The sequence below is a fragment of the Symphodus melops genome (genome assembly GCF_947650265.1).
Source record: "Symphodus melops genome assembly, chromosome: 8".
In the NCBI taxonomy this organism is placed as follows: Eukaryota; Metazoa; Chordata; class Actinopteri; order Labriformes; family Labridae; genus Symphodus; species Symphodus melops.
The window spans coordinates 25283109-25305470 of NC_136698.1; the positions used below are offsets into that span (position 1 = coordinate 25283109).

Below are 22362 nucleotides of genomic sequence, written 5' to 3' on the forward strand. Positions count from 1 at the left end.
GATATGGCAGACATTGAAGAAGACATTCCTGAAGAAAGCCAGCAGCCCTCTTGTTCTGAGGTTTCCATCGATATGACGGACATTGAAGAGGACATCTGCAGTGTCCAGAGAGAAAACTCATTCCAAGCTGCAGAAACAGAGAACATCGGCTGCTTCAGAGGAGCCATCGCATTCATTAAGAAGACCTTCCAATCCTGCTTTATGACCCCACACAGGAGGCTTCAGAGTGGAAATGCAACCCTGGCTGCAGACTCTGAAGATGCTGAGATCCAGCCAGAGAGGAAAACTAAAACCGTCGGCTTCTTTGGGAAAGTTGTCGGAATGATTGCAGATACTTATCAATTCTTCTCCCGCAGGGCCAGCTGGATACTGTCAACATCTGGTTCCATCGTTTGAGTCAGATGTGCACGCTGGTGCCGTCACTTCACAGTAAGGAGGTTCCTGTTTCAAGTCCTCAGTTTGACACGGTCCTTTTTCTGTGTGGAGTTTGAATGATCTCCTCGTGCATAGGTGGGTTTTCTCCGGGTGCTCCAGTTTGTCCCACCGCCCAAAGACATGCCCTTAGGTTACTTGGTAACTCTAAATTGTCCATGTTATTAATTGGAGTGAGAGAAATAGACAAGATTGTCTAATTCTCTCACTCCAATTGACAACCTTTTCACATCAATAAATTAATAGTAATATTAATTTTAACAATAAAAAAAAATCATAAATAATTGAAACTTGACCATGCCATGTTTTTGCTGAATCATTTAATTCTCCATGTTTCAAGAAATACAACTTTTTTTCTCAGCATAAATATGAAAGAATGCTGTAAAAAAAGCCCAAACAGGATTATTATAGTGATTTTTTTATCATGACAGATTTTGAATAAAATATATTTAATTATAATATTAATTCAATGATACAAATAGTGGTTTTGTGTGTGCCCCTACTGTCTGTTCCAGCTCTGTGTATCCACCACATTGAGGCTTAATTGTGTCATCCACCCATCACAATTGTGTTTAAAAACCAAGATGTGGATCAAAACCTGAAAGCTATGAGAATGTAAACCATCTTCTTAAAAAATATTCATCTTTTCGTTTACAACTTTGCTCTCGTTCTGACCCAGCACGAGAATATTATACATCCTACCATGGTGCTGATTGGCTAACCACTAGTTTGTGACTGTAATGTGTGTGAGTGTGCAATCAACATTTTTTGCAGGTTCTTTTCCCCTAACGGACCTGGAGATGAGATGTGGGTTTTTGTCCGCCGCTCTCAGAGGATTACACCCCTTCACAGCTGTTGTTGGAGCAGTTTTAATGTCCCTCATGTCGATTCGTTATCCTGTGAGAATGTACCAATATTCAAGCTGTCTTATTATACACAAAAACATTTTACTGCCTCTGTCTAATTATGTTCCTCTTGTTTCAAAGTTAAGCCCATCAAGTTTTTCTTCAATTGCTTTTATGGCTCACTAAAGCTTCAAGGTTCTTCAGGTGAGAATTTAAAGACTACAAGGTGAGAAACAAATGGAGAAATCTACCTTTGTTACACTCCAATAACAATTTAATTAGACCTTGATTTATAGTTAGTGTTGACAATCCTTGTGTGCATTAATTCCACTCGTTACAATTAACCACGAGGAGCATTTGAACCTGTGCAGGTGTGTTTTCTGAAATGCGTCGTAATTATTGAAATGTCTTCATTCACTTCACCTGATCTAAACATATCTGCAAGTGCATGTAAAAAAAATCTGATGTTTAGTATTGTCTTGTTTTGTTTAATGCAACTTGTCTTCATAGCAACCGTGCAACACAAAGAAATTAAAATCTTTATTTAAAAAAAATGGAAACCAGTGATGTCACCGCTGTAGAGATCAAAGGAAAAAGAGAATCCAATGATGTCACAGGACGTCACAGGAAAGTTTATAAATGAGGGTCAGAAGTCAGTCACGAATCATTTCGGATCTTCAACCTGAGAGGAGCACCAGCATCCAACAACTTTCTTGTTTAGGATTAAGGATTCAAAACTGAACGTATCATCCGTAAACATGACCACTAGAGGACGATCAGAGATGCAGTTATACGACGGGTGCATGCTCGGAGACTGCCACAGGGTGGAGGCCTTCCTCGGGCAGGGTGGTTTTGGTGTTGTTGCAAAATGTCGCCACATCAACACTAACAAGAGTGTTGCCATCAAGGTCAACAAAAACAACCCTGATATTTTAGAACAGGCAAGACAAGAGATAAAGATCCTGACGGAGCTGCGTTGTCTTGATCCACAAAAAAGTAACATCGTTCAATGGAACGGCTTTTTCTTCTTTAAGAAAAACATCTGCTTGAATTTCGAGCTGCTCGACCTAAGTCTTCATGATTATATGGAGGACAGACCGGAGGGGACTCTGCCAATGACAGAGATTAAAGATGTGCTATATCAGCTGTCTGTAGCTCTTTCACATCTGAGCTCCATCGGTGTAGTGCATGCAGATCTCAAACCGGACAATGTCATGGTTGTGGACCGCCACCAGAAGCCAATCAGAATCAAGCTGATTGACTTTGGCCTGGCGAATTACATTTCTGATTTTCAGCTCGGGATGTGCGTGCAGACCACCTGGTACCGGGCGCCAGAGGTGTGTCTGTACAGCCAATTTAATGAGGCCATCGACATGTGGTCTCTGGGTCTGACAGCAGCAGAACTAGCTGTGGGATACACTATCTACCCTGGCAAAACAGACTACGATGTCCTAAGCTTTATCATTGCAACTCAGGGTCCGATTCCAGACCATGTGTTAGACCAAGGACCGGCCACTCAAGATTTTTTTAATCATGATCGTGAGGACTCACCACGCTGGAGGTTGAAGTCTCAGGATCAATACGAGTATGAGACAGGGATCCGACCTGAAGACACAAGGCCCTTTTGGCTGAGTGGTCTAGGTGACCTTGAGGAGCTGATGTTAGCAAACAGAGGACACAACAGTGATCACGCCCTGTTAGTAGACCTCATTAAAAGGATGATGAATTTGGACCCAGAACAGCGCATCAAACCCCAGGAGGTCATGCAGCACCCATTCATAACTAGCGGCCTTCCTCAGAACTCTGGTGTTGACATCTGCAAGGATGTAATGAACACTGAAGAGGGCGTCCCTGAAATCAATCAGCTGCCCGCCCGCCATGAAGTCTGCAGCGATCTGACCAACACTGAAGAGGGGGTCCCTGAAACAAATCAGCCACCCGCCCGCCATGAAGTCTGCAGCGATGTGAAGAACACTGAAGAGGGCGTCCCTGAAACCAATCAGCCGCCCACCCATCATGAAGTCTGCAGCGATGTGAAGAACACTGAAGAGGGCGTCCCTGAAACCAATCAGCTGCCCGCCAGTCATGAAGTCTGCATCGATATGGCAGACATTGAAGAAGACATTCCTGAAGAAAGTCAGAAACCGTCTTGTTCTGAAGTCTCCATCGATATGACGGACATTGAAGAGGACATCTGCAGTGTCCAGAGAGAAAACGCATTCCAAGCTGCAGAAACAGAGAACATCGGCTGCTTCAGAGGAGCCATCGCATTCATTAAGAAGACCTTCCAATCCTGCTTTATGACCCCACACAGGAGGCTTCAGAGTGGAAATGCAACCCTGGCTGCAGACTCTGAAGATGCTGAGATCCAGCCAGAGAGGAAAACTAAAACCGTCGGCTTCTTTGGGAAAGTTGTCGGAATGATTGCAGATACTTATCAATTCTTCTCCCGCAGGGCCGGCTGGATACTGTCAACATCTGGTTCCATCGTTTGAGTCAGATGTGCACGCTGGTGCCGTCACTTCACAGTAAGGAGGTTCCTGTTTCAAGTCCTCAGTTTGACACGGTCCTTTTTCTGTGTGGAGTTTGAACGATCTCCTCGTGCATAGGTGGGTTTTCTCCGGGTGCTCCAGTTTGTCCCACCGCCCAAAGACATGCCCTTAGGTTACTTGGTAACTCTAAATTGTCCATGTTATTAATTGGAGTGAGAGAAATAGACAAGATTGTCTATTTCTCTCACTCCAATTGACAACCTTTTCATGTCAATAAATTAATAGTAATATTAATTTTCAACAATAAAAAAAATCATCAATAATTGAAACTTGACCATGCCATGTTTTTGCTGAATCATTTAATTCTCCATGTTTCAAGAAATACAACTTTTTTTCTCAGCATAAATATGAAAGAATGCTGTAAAAAAAGCCCTAACAGGATTATTATAGTGATTTTTTTATCATGACAGATTTTGAATAAAATATATTTAATTATAATATTAATTCAATGATACAAATAGTGGTTTTGTGTGTGCCCCTACTGTCTGTTCCAGCTCTGTGTATCCACCACATTGAGGCTTAATTGAGTCATCCACCCATCACAATTGTGTTTAAAAACCAAGATGTGGATCAAAACCTGAAAGCTATGAGAATGTAAACCATCTTCTTAAAAAATATTCATCTTTTCGTTTACAACTTTGCTCTCGTTCTGACCCAGCACGAGAATATTATACATCCTACCATGGTGCTGATTGGCTAACCACTAGTTTGTGACTGTAATGTGTGTGAGTGTGCAATCAACATTTTTTGCAGGTTCTTTTCCCCTAACGGACCTGGAGATGAGATGTGGGTTTTTGTCCGCCGCTCTCAGAGGATTACACCCCTTCACAGCTGTTGTTGGAGCAGTTTTAATGTCCCTCATGTCGATTCGTTATCCTGTGAGAATGTACCAATATTCAAGCTGTCTTATTATACACAAAAACATTTTACTGCCTCTGTCTAATTATGTTCCTCTTGTTTCAAAGTTAAGCCCATCAAGTTTTTCTTCAATTGCTTTTATGGCTCACTAAAGCCTCAAGGTTCTTCAGGTGAGAATTTAAAGACTACAAGGTGAGAAACAAATGGAGAAATCTACCTTTGTTACACTCCAATAACAATTTAATTAGACCTTGATTTATAGTTAGTGTTGACAATCCTTGTGTGCATTAATTCCACTCGTTACAATTAACCACGAGGAGCATTTGAACCTGTGCAGGTGTGTTTTCTGAAATGCGTCGTAATTATTGAAATGTCTTCATTCACTTCACCTGATCTAAACATATCTGCAAGTGCATGTAAAAAAAATCTGATGTTTAGTATTGTCTTGTTTTGTTTAATGCAACTTGTCTTCATAGCAACCGTGCAACACAAAGAAATTAAAATCTTTATTTAAAAAAAATGGAAACCTGTGATGTCACCGCTGTAAAGATCAAAGGAAAAAGAGAATCCAATGATGTCACAGGACGTCACAGGAAAGTTTATAAATGAGGGTCAGAAGTCAGTCACGAATCATTTCGGATCTTCAACCTGAGAGGAGCACCAGCATCCAACAACTTTCTTGTTTAGGATTAAGGATTCAAAACTGAACGTATCGTCCGTAAACATGACCACTAGAGGACGATCAGAGATGCAGTTATACGACGGGTGCATGCTCGGAGACTGCCACAGGGTGGAGGCCTTCCTCGGGCAGGGTGGTTTTGGTGTTGTTGCAAAATGTCGCCACATCAACACTAACAAGAGTGTTGCCATCAAGGTCAACAAAAACAACCCTGATATTTTAGAACAGGCAAGACAAGAGATAAAGATCCTGACGGAGCTGCGTTGTCTTGATCCACAAAAAAGTAACATCGTTCAATGGAACGGCTTTTTCTTCTTTAAGAAAAACATCTGCTTGAATTTCGAGCTGCTAGACCTAAGTCTTCATGATTATATGGAGGACAGACCGGAGGGGACTCTGCCAATGACAGAGATTAAAGATGTGCTATATCAGCTGTCTGTAGCTCTTTCACATCTGAGCTCCATCGGTGTAGTGCATGCAGATCTCAAACCGGACAATGTCATGGTTGTGGACCGCCACCAGAAGCCAATCAGAATCAAGCTGATTGATTTTGGCCTGGCGAATTACATTTCTGATTTTCAGCTCGGGATGTGCGTGCAGACCACCTGGTACCGGGCGCCAGAGGTGTGTCTGTACAGCCAATTTAATGAGGCCATCGACATGTGGTCTCTGGGTCTGACAGCAGCAGAACTAGCTGTGGGATACACTATCTACCCTGGCAAAACAGACTACGATGTCCTAAGCTTTATCATTGCAACTCAGGGTCCGATTCCAGACCATGTGTTAGACCAAGGACCGGCCACTCAAGATTTTTTTAATCATGATCGTGAGGACTCCCCACGCTGGAGGTTGAAGTCTCAGGATCAATACGAGTATGAGACAGGGATCCGACCTGAAGACACAAGGCCCTTTTGGCTGAGTGGTCTAGGTGACCTTGAGGAGCTGATGTTAGCAAACAGAGGACACAACAGTGATCACGCCCTGTTAGTAGACCTCATTAAAAGGATGATGAATTTGGACCCAGAACAGCGCATCAAACCCCAGGAGGTCATGCAGCACCCATTCATAACTAGCGGCCTTCCTCAGAACTCTGGTGTTGACATCTGCAAGGATGTAATGAACACTGAAGAGGGCGTCCCTGAAATCAATCAGCTGCCCGCCCGCCATGAAGTCTGCAGCGATCTGACCAACACTGAAGAGGGGGTCCCTGAAACAAATCAGCCACCCGCCCGCCATGAAGTCTGCAGCGATGTGAAGAACACTGAAGAGGGCGTCCCTGAAACCAATCAGCCGCCCACCCATCATAAAGTCTGCAGCGATCTGACCAACACTGAAGAGGGCATCCCTGAAATCAATCAGCTGCCCACCCATCATGAAGTCTGCATCGATATGGCAGACATTGAAGAAGACATTCCTGAAGAAAGCCAGCAGCCCTCTTGTTCTGAGGTCTCCATCGATATGACGGACATTGAAGAGGACATCTGCAGTGTCCAGAGAGAAAACGCATTCCAAGCTGCAGAAACAGAGAACATCGGCTGCTTCAGAGGAGCCATCGCATTCATTAAGAAGACCTTCCAATCTGGCTTTATGACCCCACACAGGAGGCTTCAGAGTGGAAATGCAACCCTGGCTGCAGACTCTGAAGATGCTGAGATCCAGCCAGAGAGGAAAACTAAAACCGTCGGCTTCTTTGGGAAAGTTGTCGGAATGATTGCAGATACTTATCAATTCTTCTCCCGCAGGGCCGGCTGGATACTGTCAACATCTGGTTCCATCGTTTGAGTCGGATGTGCACGCTGGTGCCGTCACTTCACAGTAAGGAGGTTCCTGTTTCAAGTCCTCAGTTTGACACGGTCCTTTTTCTGTGTGGAGTTTGAATGATCTCCTCGTGCATAGGTGGGTTTTCTCCGGGTGCTCCAGTTTGTCCCACCGCCCAAAGACATGCCCTTAGGTTACTTGGTAACTCTAAATTGTCCATGTTATTAATTGGAGTGAGAGAAATAGACAAGATTGTCTATTTCTCTCACTCCAATTGACAACCTTTTCATGTCAATAAATTAATAGTAATATTAATTTTAACAATAAAAAAAATCATAAATAATTGAAACTTGACCATGCCATGTTTTTGCTGAATCATTTAATTCTCCATGTTTCAAGAAATACAACTTTTTTTCTCAGCATAAATATGAAAGAATGCTGTAAAAAAGCCCTAACAGGATTATTATAGTGATTTTTTTATCATGACAGATTTTGAATAAAATATATTTAATTATAATATTAATTCAATGATACAAATAGTGGTTTTGTGTGTGCCCCTACTGTCTGTTCCAGCTCTGTGTATCCACCACATTGAGGCTTAATTGAGTCATCCACCCATCACAATTGTGTTTAAAAACCAAGATGTGGATCAAAACCTGAAAGCTATGAGAATGTAAACCATCTTTTTAAAAAATATTCATCTTTTCGTTTACAACTTTGCTCTCGTTCTGACCCAGCATGAGAACATTATACATCCTACCATGGTGCTGATTGGCTAACCACTAGTTTGTGACTGTAATGTGTGTGAGTGTGCAATCAACATTTTTTGCAGGTTCTTTTCCCCTAACGGACCTGGAGATGAGATGTGGGTTTTTGTCCGCCGCTCTCAGAGGATTACACCCCTTCACAGCTGTTGTTGGAGCAGTTTTAATGTCCCTCATGTCGATTTGTTATCCTGTGAGAATGTACCAATATTCAAGCTGTCTTATTATACACAAAAACATTTTACTGCCTCTGTCTAATTATGTTCCTCTTGTTTCAAAGTTAAGCCCATCAAGTTTTTCTTTATTTGCTTTTATGGCTCACTAAAGCCTCAAGGTTCTTCAGGTGAGAATTTAAAGACTACAAGGTGAGAAACAAATGGAGAAATCTACCTTTGTTACACTCCAATAACAATTTAATTAGACCTGGATTTATAGTTAGTGTTGACAATCCTTGTGTGCATTAATTCCACTCGTTACAATTAACCATGAGGAGCATTTGAACCTGTGCAGGTGTGTTTTCTGAAATGCGTCGTAATTATTGAAATGTCTTCATTCACTTCACCTGATCTAAACATATCTGCAAGTGCATGTAAAAAAAATCTGATGTTTAGTATTGTCTTGTTTTGTTTAATGCAACTTGTCTTCATAGCAACCGTGCAACACAAAGAAATTAAAATCTTTATTTAAAAAAAATGGAAACCAGTGATGTCACCGCTGTAAAGATCAAAGGAAAAAGAGAATCCAATGATGTCACAGGACGTCACAGGAAAGTTTATAAATGAGGGTCAGAAGTCAGTCACGAATCATTTCGGATCTTCAACCTGAGAGGAGCACCAGCATCCAACAACTTTCTTGTTTAGGATTAAGGATTCAAAACTGAACGTATCATCGTAAACATGACCACTAGAGGACGATCAGAGATGCAGTTATACGACGGGTGCATGCTCGGAGACTGCCACAGGGTGGAGGCCTTCCTCGGGCAGGGTGGTTTTGGTGTTGTTGCAAAATGTCGCCACATCAACACTAACAAGAGTGTTGCCATCAAGGTCAACAAAAACAACCCTGATATTTTAGAACAGGCAAGACAAGAGATAAAGATCCTGACGGAGCTGCGTTGTCTTGATCCACAAAAAAGTAACATCGTTCAATGGAACGGCTTTTTCTTCTTTAAGAAGAACATCTGCTTGAATTTCGAGCTGCTAGACCTAAGTCTTCATGATTATATGGAGGACAGACCGGAGGGGACTCTGCCAATGACAGAGATTAAAGATGTGCTATATCAGCTGTCTGTAGCTCTTTCACATCTGAGCTCCATCGGTGTAGTGCATGCAGATCTCAAACCGGACAATGTCATGGTTGTGGACCGCCACCAGAAGCCAATCAGAATCAAGCTGATTGATTTTGGCCTGGCGAATTACATTTCTGATTTTCAGCTCGGGATGTGCGTGCAGACCACCTGGTACCGGGCGCCAGAGGTGTGTCTGTACAGCCAATTTAATGAGGCCATCGACATGTGGTCTCTGGGTCTGACAGCAGCAGAACTAGCTGTGGGATACACTATCTACCCTGGCAAAACAGACTACGATGTCCTAAGCTTTATCATTGCAACTCAGGGTCCGATTCCAGACCATGTGTTAGACCAAGGACCGGCCACTCAAGATTTTTTTAATCATGATCGTGAGGACTCACCACGCTGGAGGTTGAAGTCTCAGGATCAATACGAGTATGAGACAGGGATCCGACCTGAAGACACAAGGCCCTTTTGGCTGAGTGGTCTAGGTGACCTTGAGGAGCTGATGTTAGCAAACAGAGGACACAACAGTGATCACGCCCTGTTAGTAGACCTCATTAAAAGGATGATGAATTTGGACCCAGAACAGCGCATCAAACCCCAGGAGGTCATGCAGCACCCATTCATAACTGGCGGCCTTCCTCAGAACTCTGGTGTTGACGTCTGCAATGATGTGAAGAACACTGAAGAGGGGGTCCCTGAGGTCAATCAGCCGCCCACCCATCATGAAGTCTGCAGTGATCTGACCAACACTGAAGAGGGCGTCCCTGAAACCAATCAGCCGCCCGCCAGTCATGAAGTCTGCAGCGATCTGACCAACACTGAAGAGGGTGTCCCTGAAATCAATCAGTCGCCCACCCATCATGAAGTCTGCAGCGATCTGACCAACACTGAAGAGGGTGTCCCTGAAATCAATCAGCCGCCCGCCAGTCATGAAGTCTGCATCGATATGGCAGACATTGAAGAAGACATTCCTGAAAAAAGCCAGCAGCCCTCTTGTTCTGAGGTTTCCATCGATATGACGGACATTGAAGAGGACATCTGCAGTGTCCAGAGAGAAAACGCATTCCAAGCTGCAGAAACAGAGAACATCGGCTGCTTCAGAGGAGCCATCGCATTCATTAAGAAGACCTTCCAATCCTGCTTTATGACCCCACACAGGAGGCTTCAGAGTGGAAATGCAACCCTGGCTGCAGACTCTGAAGATGATGAGATCCAGCCAGAGAGGAAAACTAAAACCGTCGGTTTCTTTGGTAAAGTTGTCGGAATGATTGCAGATACTTATCAATTCTTCTCCCGCAGGGCCGGCTGGATACTGTCAACATCTGGTTCCATCGTTTGAGTCGGATGTGCACGCTGGTGCTGTCACTTCACAGTAAGGAGGTTCCTGTTTCAAGTCCTCAGTTTGATACGGTCCTTTTTCTGTGTGGAGTTTGAATGATCTCCTCGTGCATAGGTGGGTTTTCTCCGGGTGCTCCAGTTTGTCCCACCGCCCAAAGACATGCCCTTAGGTTACTTGGTAACTCTAAATTGTCCATGTTATTAATTGGAGTGAGAGAAATAGACAAGATTGTCTATTTCTCTCACTCCAATTGACAACCTTTTCATGTCAATAAATTAATAGTAATATTAATTTTCAACAATAAAAAAAATCATAAATAATTGAAACTTGACCATGCCATGTTTTTGCTGAATCATTTAATTCTCCATGTTTCAAGAAATACAACTTTTTTTCTCAGCATAAATATGAAAGAATGCTGTAAAAAAAGCCCTAACAGGATTATTATAGTGATTTTTTTATCATGACAGATTTTGAATAAAATATATTTAATTATAATATTAATTCAATGATACAAATAGTGGTTTTGTGTGTGCCCCTACTGTCTGTTCCAGCTCTGTGTATCCACCACATTGAGGCTTAATTGAGTCATCCACCCATCACAATTGTGTTTAAAAACCAAGATGTGGATCAAAACCTGAAAGCTATGAGAATGTAAACCATCTTTTTAAAAAATATTCATCTTTTCGTTTACAACTTTGCTCTCGTTCTGACCCAGCACGAGAATATTATACATCCTACCATGGTGCTGATTGGTGATAGAATATTAGGCCTTTTTCTGCTTATAATCAATGTGTTTACTGCAATAAAGTTTCATCACCCGATCCAAAGGAAAGGTTTGATATTTACAGTTTGAATGATGTTCGCTTACATTTATATTATACCAGTTATTTTATCATGTTTTATTCCAGGTTTTTGTGTGTTAATAAAATTGCCATACTTTTCAGTAAGGTGTTTGTGTGAAGAGGGCTTGCAGAAGTGAGTGCACATTCCAACATGTGTTTGATGCGGCCCTTTAAACTGAATCACTCACCAACTCAAACATAGGTTTAGTTTAAGGCCCTGAACAGTTAATTACTCATCCACTTTTATATAGGTTGAGTGAGTCTTGATTCTTAATTACCTAAATTGTCTTCTCCTTAAAAGGAATTGGTTACTAGACTAGATGTCTTTCTTGTGATAAGAAACAGGCCAGGCAGGATGTGTCTTCCCCTACAGATGGTGAAAGGATTCGGGAGTAGATGCACCAATGAGAAAAGGGGAACCACTCATCCGAAGACGCATAATTTGGAAGTTGCCCCAATCGGAGGAAGGAAACCGCACATTCTTGAATGCATTATTTGGTTAGATATTCTCTGTCTAATGTATAAAAGGGTTCAGGGAAAGATAGTCGGGGCTCAGACTTCGTGAACTGATCCAGCATCTGTCTGTTGTCAGGGACGCGTAGTGTTGAACCCAGAGACTCTGTAACTTCTATTCTTGATTCATCGGGTTAATAAACTCTGTTAACCTGAAAGAGACGCCTCCAGTCATTCCTCTCATCCCATCAAAAGAATGCGCAGAGAGATTTGAGGTAATTATTTAGAGGAGTCAGATTTCTATTAACAACATTTAGGAAAAGGATGAAATAGCAACTTTTATCCTTCAATACCAACTTATATCCTTCACTGGCTAACCACTAGTTTGTGACTGTAATGTGTGTGAGTGTGCGATCAACATTTTTTGCAGGTTCTTTTCCCCTAACGGACCTGGAGATGAGATGTGGGTTTTTGTCCGCCGCTCTCAGAGGATTACACCCCTTCACAGCTGTTGTTGGAGCAGTTTTAATGTCCCTCATGTCGATTCGTTATCCTGTGAGAATGTACCAATATTCAAGCTGTCTTATTATACACAAAAACATTTTACTGCCTCTGTCTAATTATGTTCCTCTTGTTTCAAAGTTAAGCCCATCAAGTTTTTCTTCAATTGCTTTTATGGCTCACTAAAGCCTCAAGGTTCTTCAGGTGAGAATTTAAAGACTACAAGGTGAGAAACAAATGGAGAAATCTACCTTTGTTACACTCCAATAACAATTTAATTAGACCTGGATTTATAGTTAGTGTTGACAATCCTTGTGTGCATTAATTCCACTCGTTACAATTAACCATGAGGAGCATTTGAACCTGTGCAGGTGTGTTTTCTGAAATGCGTTGTAATTATTGAAATGTCTTCATTCACTTCACCTGATCTAAACATATCTGCAAGTGCATGTAAAAAAAATCTGATGTTTAGTATTGTCTTGTTTTGTTTAATGCAACTTGTCTTCATAGCAACCGTGCAACACAAAGAAATTAAAATCTTTATTTAAAAAAAATGGAAACCAGTGATGTCACCGCTGTAGAGATCAAAGGAAAAAGAGAATCCAATGATGTCACAGGACGTCACAGGAAAGTTTATAAATGAGGGTCAGAAGTCAGTCACGAATCATTTCGGATCTTCAACCTGAGAGGAGCACCAGCATCCAACAACTTTCTTGTTTAGGATTAAGGATTCAAAACTGAACGTATCATCCGTAAACATGACCACTAGAGGACGATCAGAGATGCAGTTATACGACGGGTGCATGCTCGGAGACTGCCACAAGGTGGAGGCCTTCCTCGGGCAGGGTGGTTTTGGTGTTGTTGCAAAATGTCGCCACATCAACACTAACAAGAGTGTTGCCATCAAGGTCAACAAAAACAACCCTGATATTTTAGAACAGGCAAGACAAGAGATAAAGATCCTGACGGAGCTGCGTTGTCTTGATCCACAAAAAAGTAACATTGTTCAATGGAACGGCTTTTTCTTCTTTAAGAAGAACATCTGCTTGAATTTCGAGCTGCTAGACCTAAGTCTTCATGATTATATGGAGGACAGACCGGAGGGGACTCTGCCAATGACAGAGATTAAAGATGTGCTATATCAGCTGTCTGTAGCTCTTTCACATCTGAGCTCCATTGGTGTAGTGCATGCAGATCTCAAACCGGACAATGTCATGGTTGTGGACCGCCACCAGAAGCCAATCAGAATCAAGCTGATTGACTTTGGCCTGGCGAATTACATTTCTGATTTTCAGCTCGGGATGTGCGTGCAGACCACCTGGTACCGGGCGCCAGAGGTGTGTCTGTACAGCCAATTTAATGAGGCCATCGACATGTGGTCTCTGGGTCTGACAGCAGCAGAACTAGCTGTGGGATACACTATCTACCCTGGCAAAACAGACTACGATGTCCTAAGCTTTATCATTGCAACTCAGGGTCCGATTCCAGACCATGTGTTAGACCAAGGACCGGCCACTCAAGATTTTTTTAATCATGATCGTGAGGACTCACCACGCTGGAGGTTGAAGTCTCAGGATCAATACGAGTATGAGACAGGGATCCGACCTGAAGACACAAGGCCATTTTGGCTGAGTGGTCTAGGTGACCTTGAGGAGCTGATGTTAGCAAACAGAGGACACAACAGTGATCACGCCCTGTTAGTAGACCTCATTAAAAGGATGATGCATTTGGACCCAGAACAGCGCATCAAACCCCAGGAGGTCATGCAGCACCCATTCATAACTAGCGGCCTTCCTCAGAACTCTGGTGTTGACGTCTGCAATGATGTAATGAACACTGAAGAGGGCGTCCCTGAAGTCAATCAGCCGCCCACCCATCATGAAGTCTGCAATGATGTGAAGAACACTGAAATCAATCAGCTGCCCGCTCGCCATGAAGTCTGCAGCGATCTGACCAACACTGAAGAGGGTGTCCCTGAAACCAATCAGCCGCCCGCCAGTCATGAAGTCTGCATCGATATGGCAGACATTGAAGAAGACATTCCTGAAGAAAGTCAGAAACCGTCTTGTTCTGAAGTCTCCATCGATATGACGGACATTGAAGAGGACATCTGCAGTGTCCAGAGAGAAAACGCATTCCAAGCTGCAGAAACAGAGAACATCGGCTGCTTCAGAGGAGCCATCGCATTCATTAAGAAGACCTTCCAATCCTGCTTTATGACCCCACACAGGAGGCTTCAGAGTGGAAATGCAACCCTGGCTGCAGACTCTGAAGATGCTGAGATCCAGCCAGAGAGGAAAACTAAAACCGTCGGCTTCTTTGGGAAAGTTGTCGGAATGATTGCAGATACTTATCAATTCTTCTCCCGCAGGGCCGGCTGGATACTGTCAACATCTGGTTCCATCGTTTGAGTCAGATGTGCACGCTGGTGCCGTCACTTCACAGTAAGGAGGTTCCTGTTTCAAGTCCTCAGTTTGACACGGTCCTTTTTCTGTGTGGAGTTTGAATGATCTCCTCGTGCATAGGTGGGTTTTCTCCGGGTGCTCCAGTTTGTCCCACCGCCCAAAGACATGCCCTTAGGTTACTTGGTAACTCTAAATTGTCCATGTTATTAATTGGAGTGAAAGAAATAGACAAGATTGTCTATTTCTTTCACTCCAATTGACAACCTTTTCACATCAATAAATTAATAGTATTATTAATTTCAACAATAAAAAATGTAATAAATAATTGAAACTTGACCATGCCATGTTTTTGCTGAATCATTTAATTCTCCATGTTTCAAGAAATACAACTTTTTTTCTCAGCATAAATATGAAAGAATGCTGGAAAAAAAAAGCCATAACAGGATTATTATAGTGATTTTTTTATCATGACAGATTTTGAATAAAATATATTTAATTATAATATTAATTCAATGATACAAATAGTGGTTTTGTGTGTGCCCCTACTGTCTGTTCCATCTCTGTGTATCCGCCACATTGAGGCTTAATTGAGTCATCCACCCATCACAATTGTGTTTAAAAACCAAGATGTGGATCAAAACCTGAAAGCTATGAGAATGTAAACCATCTTCTTAAAAAATATTCATCTTTTCGTTTACAACTTTGCTCTCGTTCTGACCCAGCATAAGAACATTATACATCCTACCATGGTGCTGATTGGCTAACCACTAGTTTCCCTGCTGCACTCATTTCATTTGATTGATTACTTTACTAATTGATGAGGGCTTTTTACACATCACGATGTAAGATTAGATCAGTACATATGTATCTAAAAAGTGAGAGTATTGCCAACTCCTCGGTAAGGAAAGAAGCTGTCCTAAAAGAACCTAAATTACATCATCAATTTCTTGCACCAGCTATGCCTAAATTCAATCAGCACCATGGTAGGATTCAACAGAGTGTTGTGGCTGCACCCTGGAAGCGCCCCCTGAGCTCTAGGGGGTTCAGTGCCTTGCCCAAGGGCATCTCAACAGACCAAGTTCCATTTTTTCTATATCTGGACTTTAACCGGCAAGCCTCCAAGTCAACCCAAACGATTAGTCCCTACGGATTGAGCTACTGCTGTCCTCCCATTTCTTCAGCTATGTAGCACACTGACGGCACAGCTTCAGGAGAGGTTTTAAATTCAATAGTGGTCAGAGAACACCTGGATATGCTTAGTGGAGAAACCAAGAATCAAACCGTTTATTGGATTCAGCTCGCTTCGCTTCGCTCTATTGGTTTTTGTAATTTCTGTTTGAACTTGCAAAAAGGCTGTTAATAATCTTAAATTCAAATCAAGGTCCAAGAAAAAAAACATGAATATTTTACACTTATTATTGTGCTGCATAGCCAGCTATGTTACTGAAAATTCAAATTCAAATTCAAAAAGCTTTATTTGTCCCCGGGGGGCAATTCAAATTGACATCAATGTCATTAACATAAGCCTGAGTGATGTTACCCATTGGTTAATGCAAGAGGATTTGAAGCCGGTTGCTGGTGGTACGTGCTGGAAATGCTGTCTCACCCTCACTTTTAGTCAACCAAACAACAGACTACGAGCTGGAGCTGAGGCGGGTTTTAAGCCTCTTAACAAACCGTTACATCGCTCCTGCCTGTCGATCAGGTCAGCCACCTGCAAACTATGCAAAACTCTTATCCTTCATAACATCAAAACGGATGAGTTACACAAGAAATCCACCCCTCTACAGTTTGTGCCGATTGTGACGATAACTAATCAGACCAAATACTGTAAACATGATCAATCATTCCTTTTTTAAATTAAATGCTGCAAACTGAGAGAACGCAATGGTAGCAGCTCTAAAAAGGAGATCATTTTAGCGCAGTAAAAATGTGAAGCTGGCTCATTAGTTGTGAGTTTTTCTGTGATTTGTTAAGGGATGTTGGGCTCTGTCAGGGGCTGCACATGGGTGTCTCAGAGCTGAATAGACTCTGACAGGTGGCGTCACTCCTACGCCGCTCTATCGAGCGCTGCAGATGGCGCGTTGAGAACTGTGCATGCCAACAGTTGCTGTTTTGGAGATGCACCATACTCACCAAATCCCTTCTTCCTCGTTAGATTTTACATGATCAACTTGCTTCCTCTGTAAAGAACGGAAATAATCACAAGCTGTGATATTGTGCTTTATAATTACAACATAAAAAGGAAATGATAGCGATGTATAAAGACAAACAGAACAGCGAGGCCAGAAATCACTGAGAAAACACTGTTGACAACATGGCCATGTAATTAATGTGTATGACAGAAAACAAGCATGGGCTAAACAGTATGTACATGAAAACTCCTCAAGAAATACAAATGTGAAGGTTAAAATATGACACAAGATAACTACACTGAGTCCACATGCAGTCTGAGTGAAAGGCCATATGATTTATGCTGTGTTAGTATGTGTTTCACAAAATCTAAAACGTGACAGCAGTCTGATGTGATAAATGATAAAGAGAGCAAGAGTGTAAACTTGACATGTTCCCTGTTAAAAGAAACCTTTTTGGACACACGTTGTCAATTCATTGTTTGAAATGTAACATTTTGACACTTTTTGAATACAGAAAAGCAACAACATCTGTCTAATTGTAAATGTCAAAGAAATAATTAGATGGTGATGGAAAAAGATAACTTGTTAACTTTCTTCAGAGTGAGATGAAAAGAGTGATACCACACTTATTGCCCATCCTTTGACTGTGATAGACGTGGATTTCACCGCAGAGTCTTGAGTAACGATGTAGGCTAATTTACGTTCCACGGCTAACATGTCGCTTAACAAGTCGCTTATGTGTAAAGTTCGCTCTGCTGTCTTTTGTCAGATATGCTTAAATTTGTTAAAAAACTGTTTTGACCTTTGCTAAATTTAGCCTCCCAAAAATATACACCATTTGCAGTGAGTTGTGAACATAGCATGCTAACCAAACTAGCTCCTTTAGTTAGCTTGTAACTTTTCACTAACCCTTCATCCTCAATAGCCCCATTCCTTCAGTCACTTCTGGATCTGAAGTATTTGAACATGGTGAGAGTGAGATTAGTAATTTAGACCAAAGACTGGATACCAATGTAAAACATCGAGCCTCGCTCTGTCCATAGGTAACCTACAGGTACCAATAATTCACCAAATTCAGCATAAAATCTTGTTTGTTAAATGTCCTACACACACAAAACCTTACCCAGGACATAAACATCTTCAACATTTTGCAACACAGATGCTCTTAGCGTGATCATTTTCAATTACAACTGAGTGATATAAATCTTCTCATCTGAATCTCAGCAGAAAGAAGCACATTTCCTAAACATATATCGATGGCAGTGACAGGATGATGTATAAATCGCTGGTATTGATTCCATCAGTATCTCTCTCTTCATTATAGAACCTTGGCTCCATATGATAGAACGTTTTTGACATTCAAACACAGCGTTAAATTTCCTGTCACATCACAATGTCTACGTCAACACAACCACTGAACAGTTGGTGGTGTAATCTCCAAGGCAGATTAAAGATTTTTTTAAGCATTTAGGAAATAGGCCTACACTTAGGGCATGATTTACTAAGATCCCAAGGAAAGAGTACTACTTTAAATTGCGCGTTCACGCCAAAACATTGCACGTTTGGTTGGTTTGCGATTTGCCGGTGATCAAGTAAGAAAAACTGCGTGAATGATAACAGGTGTGGAGGAAAGTATTTTTTAAATAGGCTTTTTTGTGTGTTTTTATGTCATGGAGAGTTTTGTAGGAATGCAGAATGACTGCAGGCAGAAAATAGGTATCAGTGGAAGAGGCAAATGTATTTTTGAGTTATAGCAAATCAATCTGAAAATTACAAAAAGAAAATCTGGCTTAAAAGCAACCCTTGGCATTAAACATACACCATAAATGCCCTGCCAAGAGGGGATGAACATTGGGGTACAAGCAGTTGTGACGTCCCCCACTCCCAGAGCCCTACAGCATAGCAGCAGGAGGCTGGAGAGGGAGGAGACGAGCACACTATGGAGAGGAACGCACCGGAGGGGACGAGCTGCAGGAGAGACGCCCCAAAACTCCAGTGAGAAATGTAATGTTGGCGAAAAGAGGGAACTAGAAAGACATAAATGTCAATGTTGAAATGAAATTATTTAAGCTACAGTGGCTGTGAACGTTCAGTTTGGCTATAAAAGTTTAATCGTTGTGTTTTTCTTTTTTAACGATTATTGAAGTGAAATAAAAAATAAATAGCACCCTAACACCGTCACAATCACAGTTGTTTTTGTCAGGCTTGGTAAATCACAAGGTGTGTACTAATTTAACTTATTTGCGTTTTCTCCTCCCAGTATTTTCCAAGCTAATACTGCATCTTCATTTAGGCAAACGTACTAAATGGACAATGTGTGTTGTTCTGCTCATATGAACGACCCAATCATCACTGCGTGCCGTCAGAAGATCAGATGGCACATTTTTTTTCAGGTGGTATCGAGTTTTCACACGTTTTACGACATGCAAACCTTTAGTAAATCAGGCCCTTAGTGCTTTTACCCCTATTTCAATTGTTAAGCCTAGCGTAGCTAACTGGATGATAAGTGATGGCCATTTCCATTCAACTGACTTAAAAAATGGAATGTGTGAATTTCCCAAAGGCTTCAACTTGTCTTTCATTTATTATTATAAAAATGTATGTCCATATTTGTCAAAATGTGCATTAGAGCCCAACCAATATATTGATTTCTGATATGTTTGGACAGATAGGACACAAGAACATGATGGTTTTCTTGTGTCCTCAGAGGGCTTAAGGAATTAGTGTTTTTTTTGCAACTGCACATATTTAGAAGGTGCAATGCCATTGAGTCCGTCATTATAAATTTGTCCTGCAGAGGGTGTGAAGAATTGTTCACCATACTTTTAGCACTGTCTGCAGCACGTGTTGCAGAACGTCTCTGCTGAGGCCTAAGTCGGACCGCATTAGAAACAGATTCTAATGACGCTACATACAGTATAATGAAGTTATATGAAAAATGAAGCAGCCATCTTGAGTTCCCTTGCATAGGCATATTGGTACTGAATTAGTGCACAATCTGTAGGTATGGTCAAAAATACACTAAATCAGCTTCAATTTGGTACATTTTTCCACTTGTTTCTGTTTTTTTCTCCTAAAAGCTTTATCGGGCTCTAATGGGCATATTGACAGACTTTGTCAGCTGTTTTGTAATAATCAGTAAGTTATTTTAACCAGTAACATATGGGTTCCACTTGTACTAATTGAAAACAGAGGCTGTGATTCTTTCCTTAGATACTGTGCCCATTGTCTTCATGGGACTTCAGTCAGTTTTTTTGAAGTACATTGAAGTCTTTGCAAAATCAATGTTCTGTGGGTAATTCCTTGTTTCTTTACAAGGATGCACACAGTCACATCTGTGATCAGTCCCCACTCGGCGTGATTAAAAAAACGTTCATAAGGATGATCCTTTCATGCAAAAACAAGAAGAGGACAGAAATGGGTTTAACAGACATCATCATCTGCGCATTAATTGACGTAGTAAAGCCAATAGATAACGTTGAAGAGGGAGAAGGAGAAGGGGAATATAATCCGTGACCATCTATCGATGGCGTTTACATCAGTGAGGTCTGGGATTTTGATTTTCAGCTGTGAGGATCGTCTCCGCAGTCGTGGTTTCCTTGGAAATGCATTCCTGTCCACGCTGGAACGTGCTGACTCGCATGGCCTGCTCGGCTTCCTGTACAGGACCCCCGAGTTGTCGTACAAGGTGGAGGAGGAGGAGTTGTGGGTCTCGGTCACGGTGGTTGTGATCTCATTCTCTCCCACCTCGTTGTGTATCTCCAAGGTTGTCAGCAAAATGTTCCCCGGGGTGTCAACCTAAGCACAACAGACAGGAGTAGTGTTAAAAATGGACTCTTAACTGAGGCTTTAGTGACTGATGACACATGTACAGCGTGTGTCGGGGCCCGGGGGCTGCCTTTTTCCAACAGTCTGACAGATTACAGCCAGGGAAACAGAGAGCAGCCTTCACAACCTGGTTTCCTATTCCAAAAGACATTGCTCACAAATCAGCTCAAGGTTGAACAGGATGGCTCTTCTACTCATGATAGCTTTTGCTGCCCACACAAAAACATATAAATCATGCAGACCTATGTGGCAAAAATGGAGGCCAATATGTACACAGATATACAACAGTGTGCACACAAAGAATGTGACAAGGTAACGTGTGTTTACGCTGTAAACTTCAGAGCCAGCTAATAAAAGACAAAGCTCTATGTCCATCATGTAAAATCATAACAACATGTGGAGATCCGCCTCAAACCTCAGACCTGTGTGTCTGGAGAAATCAAAGCACAAATGTTGTATTTGTTGACCTGGAGCCCCTTTTTTTGGTATTTAAGGGGTCTCAATAAAAACAACCAAATCAATCCCAACAGATATAAACATAAAGGAAAAGATCTCTTCATTTTGTCTTTGTTAGAGTGAGATCCTTTTTCAAAATTTGACCACACAGGACAAGGGAGTAGCTTGTATGCCACTGACGGGACATGTTCGTTTGTTTGTTTGTTTCTTTTATTATGGTGTGGATCTGAAATAACTATTTAAGCATTACAGTCACACAATGCGAAAAAAAGAAAACAAACAGATCCAGGCAGCAAAAGACCAGCGATTCCTGTGTTCTGCCAGGTTAAAATGTACTTTAATACTTTAAAATGTCCACTTACATACAGTATTATGATTCTTGTTTAAATTGTCTGGTAACATTACAGAAACAATACCTTCACATAAGAAAACCTCCTCTAGGGAAATTATATTTTTCTCTTAGACCAGAACAAGCTGCGACATCAAGCTCTTCAAAGCCACTGAAAAAAAACCTTTCATTTAACCTTGAAGAACACAGGAGTGACTGGTCCAATGATGCCTCCATCTTTTAGATGGTTTTTTTTTCTTCTTTTCATTGTGTGACGACGGCGTCCCAAATAGTTACTCAGGAAAACAAAAAAACACAAACTAACCAATAAGGTCAAGGTCATATTAACAACTCTATTACTGTGCAGGGTTAAATGACTGCTTTGTCAAAGAAGTCTGTAATGCCTGAGGTGGATTTCCGTCAACAAACACAACAACTACCACAATCAGAATCATAACACAACAAAGTTCATTTCAGCAACAAGGCATGTCAAAAAGGGGGCTCATCTATAAAAGCACAAAATTCCCCTCTGAACACATAATAGATAAATGTGACTCGAGATGAAAAAAGCTTAATGATATAATCATGTGTCAGTGTTTGTCGACTTACTGGAGAGAGTCCCTGTAGTCCTTGTTCTGTGTGCTTTTGTTTGGGAAAGAATAGAGAGTAGATATAATTACTCGCTGAGCCAGATTATAAGTAGGTATTTCATGTTCAAGTTTGATGAAGACAAAACAAAGATGCTTAATTACAGGGTGGTTTGTTTTCTCTTGCATTACAGGATATAATGCAGGGCCACGAGAACACATCAAAACAATGAAAACACCACGGACGGAGGAGGAAATACTCTTATATATGACGGTCATGGCAGAAATGGTGGGCTCAGACTCAAG

The 22362-nt window shown here is 41.6% G+C and overlaps 4 protein-coding genes across 9 annotated transcripts in view; 3 read left to right on the top strand and 1 right to left on the bottom strand.

Annotated features, from left to right (window-relative positions):
* Positions 1–1829: 1829 nt before the first annotated feature.
* On the top strand, positions 1830–4931 carry LOC306827884 (homeodomain-interacting protein kinase 2-like). Of its 3 annotated transcripts, none has more exons than XM_079349976.1 (4): positions 1830–3886; positions 4324–4423; positions 4583–4707; positions 4795–4931. In XM_079349976.1, the coding sequence occupies exon 1, from the start codon at positions 2036–2038 to the stop codon at positions 3770–3772; it is 1737 nt and encodes a 578-aa protein (XP_079206102.1). In that variant the 5' UTR covers positions 1830–2035; the 3' UTR covers positions 3773–3886; positions 4324–4423; positions 4583–4707; positions 4795–4931. The 3 variants fall into 3 exon arrangements, with proteins under 3 accessions (XP_079206102.1, XP_079206103.1, XP_079206101.1); XM_079349977.1 differs by having other exon boundaries at positions 4800–4931; XM_079349975.1 differs by having other exon boundaries at positions 4583–4931.
* Positions 4932–5924: 993 nt separating this feature from the next.
* Positions 5925–8169, top strand: LOC306828418 (uncharacterized protein). 3 transcript variants are annotated; one of them, XM_079350889.1, is made up of 3 exons: positions 5925–7262; positions 7698–7797; positions 7957–8169. In XM_079350889.1, the coding sequence occupies exon 1, from the start codon at positions 5955–5957 to the stop codon at positions 7146–7148; it is 1194 nt and encodes a 397-aa protein (XP_079207015.1). In that variant the 5' UTR covers positions 5925–5954; the 3' UTR covers positions 7149–7262; positions 7698–7797; positions 7957–8169. The 3 variants fall into 3 exon arrangements, with proteins under 3 accessions (XP_079207015.1, XP_079207014.1, XP_079207016.1); XM_079350888.1 differs by having other exon boundaries at positions 7698–8169; XM_079350890.1 differs by lacking the exons at positions 7698–7797; positions 7957–8169 and adding an exon at positions 7545–7690.
* Positions 8170–9284: 1115 nt separating this feature from the next.
* Positions 9285–11229, top strand: LOC306827800 (uncharacterized protein). Its single transcript, XM_079349858.1, has 2 exons — positions 9285–10635; positions 11073–11229. The coding sequence occupies exon 1, from the start codon at positions 9328–9330 to the stop codon at positions 10519–10521; it is 1194 nt and encodes a 397-aa protein (XP_079205984.1). The 5' UTR covers positions 9285–9327; the 3' UTR covers positions 10522–10635; positions 11073–11229.
* An 8140-nt stretch (positions 11230–19369) lies between these two features.
* Positions 19370–22362, bottom strand: part of gabrb3 (gamma-aminobutyric acid type A receptor subunit beta3) — a 53499-nt gene continuing 50506 nt past the window's right edge. The window contains exons 11-12 of one of the 2 annotated variants that reach the window (XM_079350175.1): positions 22079–22111; positions 19370–20655 (exon numbers count right to left, since the gene is read on the bottom strand). In XM_079350175.1, the coding sequence (XP_079206301.1) occupies positions 20305–20655; positions 22079–22111 (384 nt within the window). In that variant the 3' untranslated portion in view covers positions 19370–20304. The remainder of the gene's footprint in view (positions 20656–22078; positions 22112–22362) is intronic. The other variant, XM_079350176.1, reaches the window with a different exon arrangement.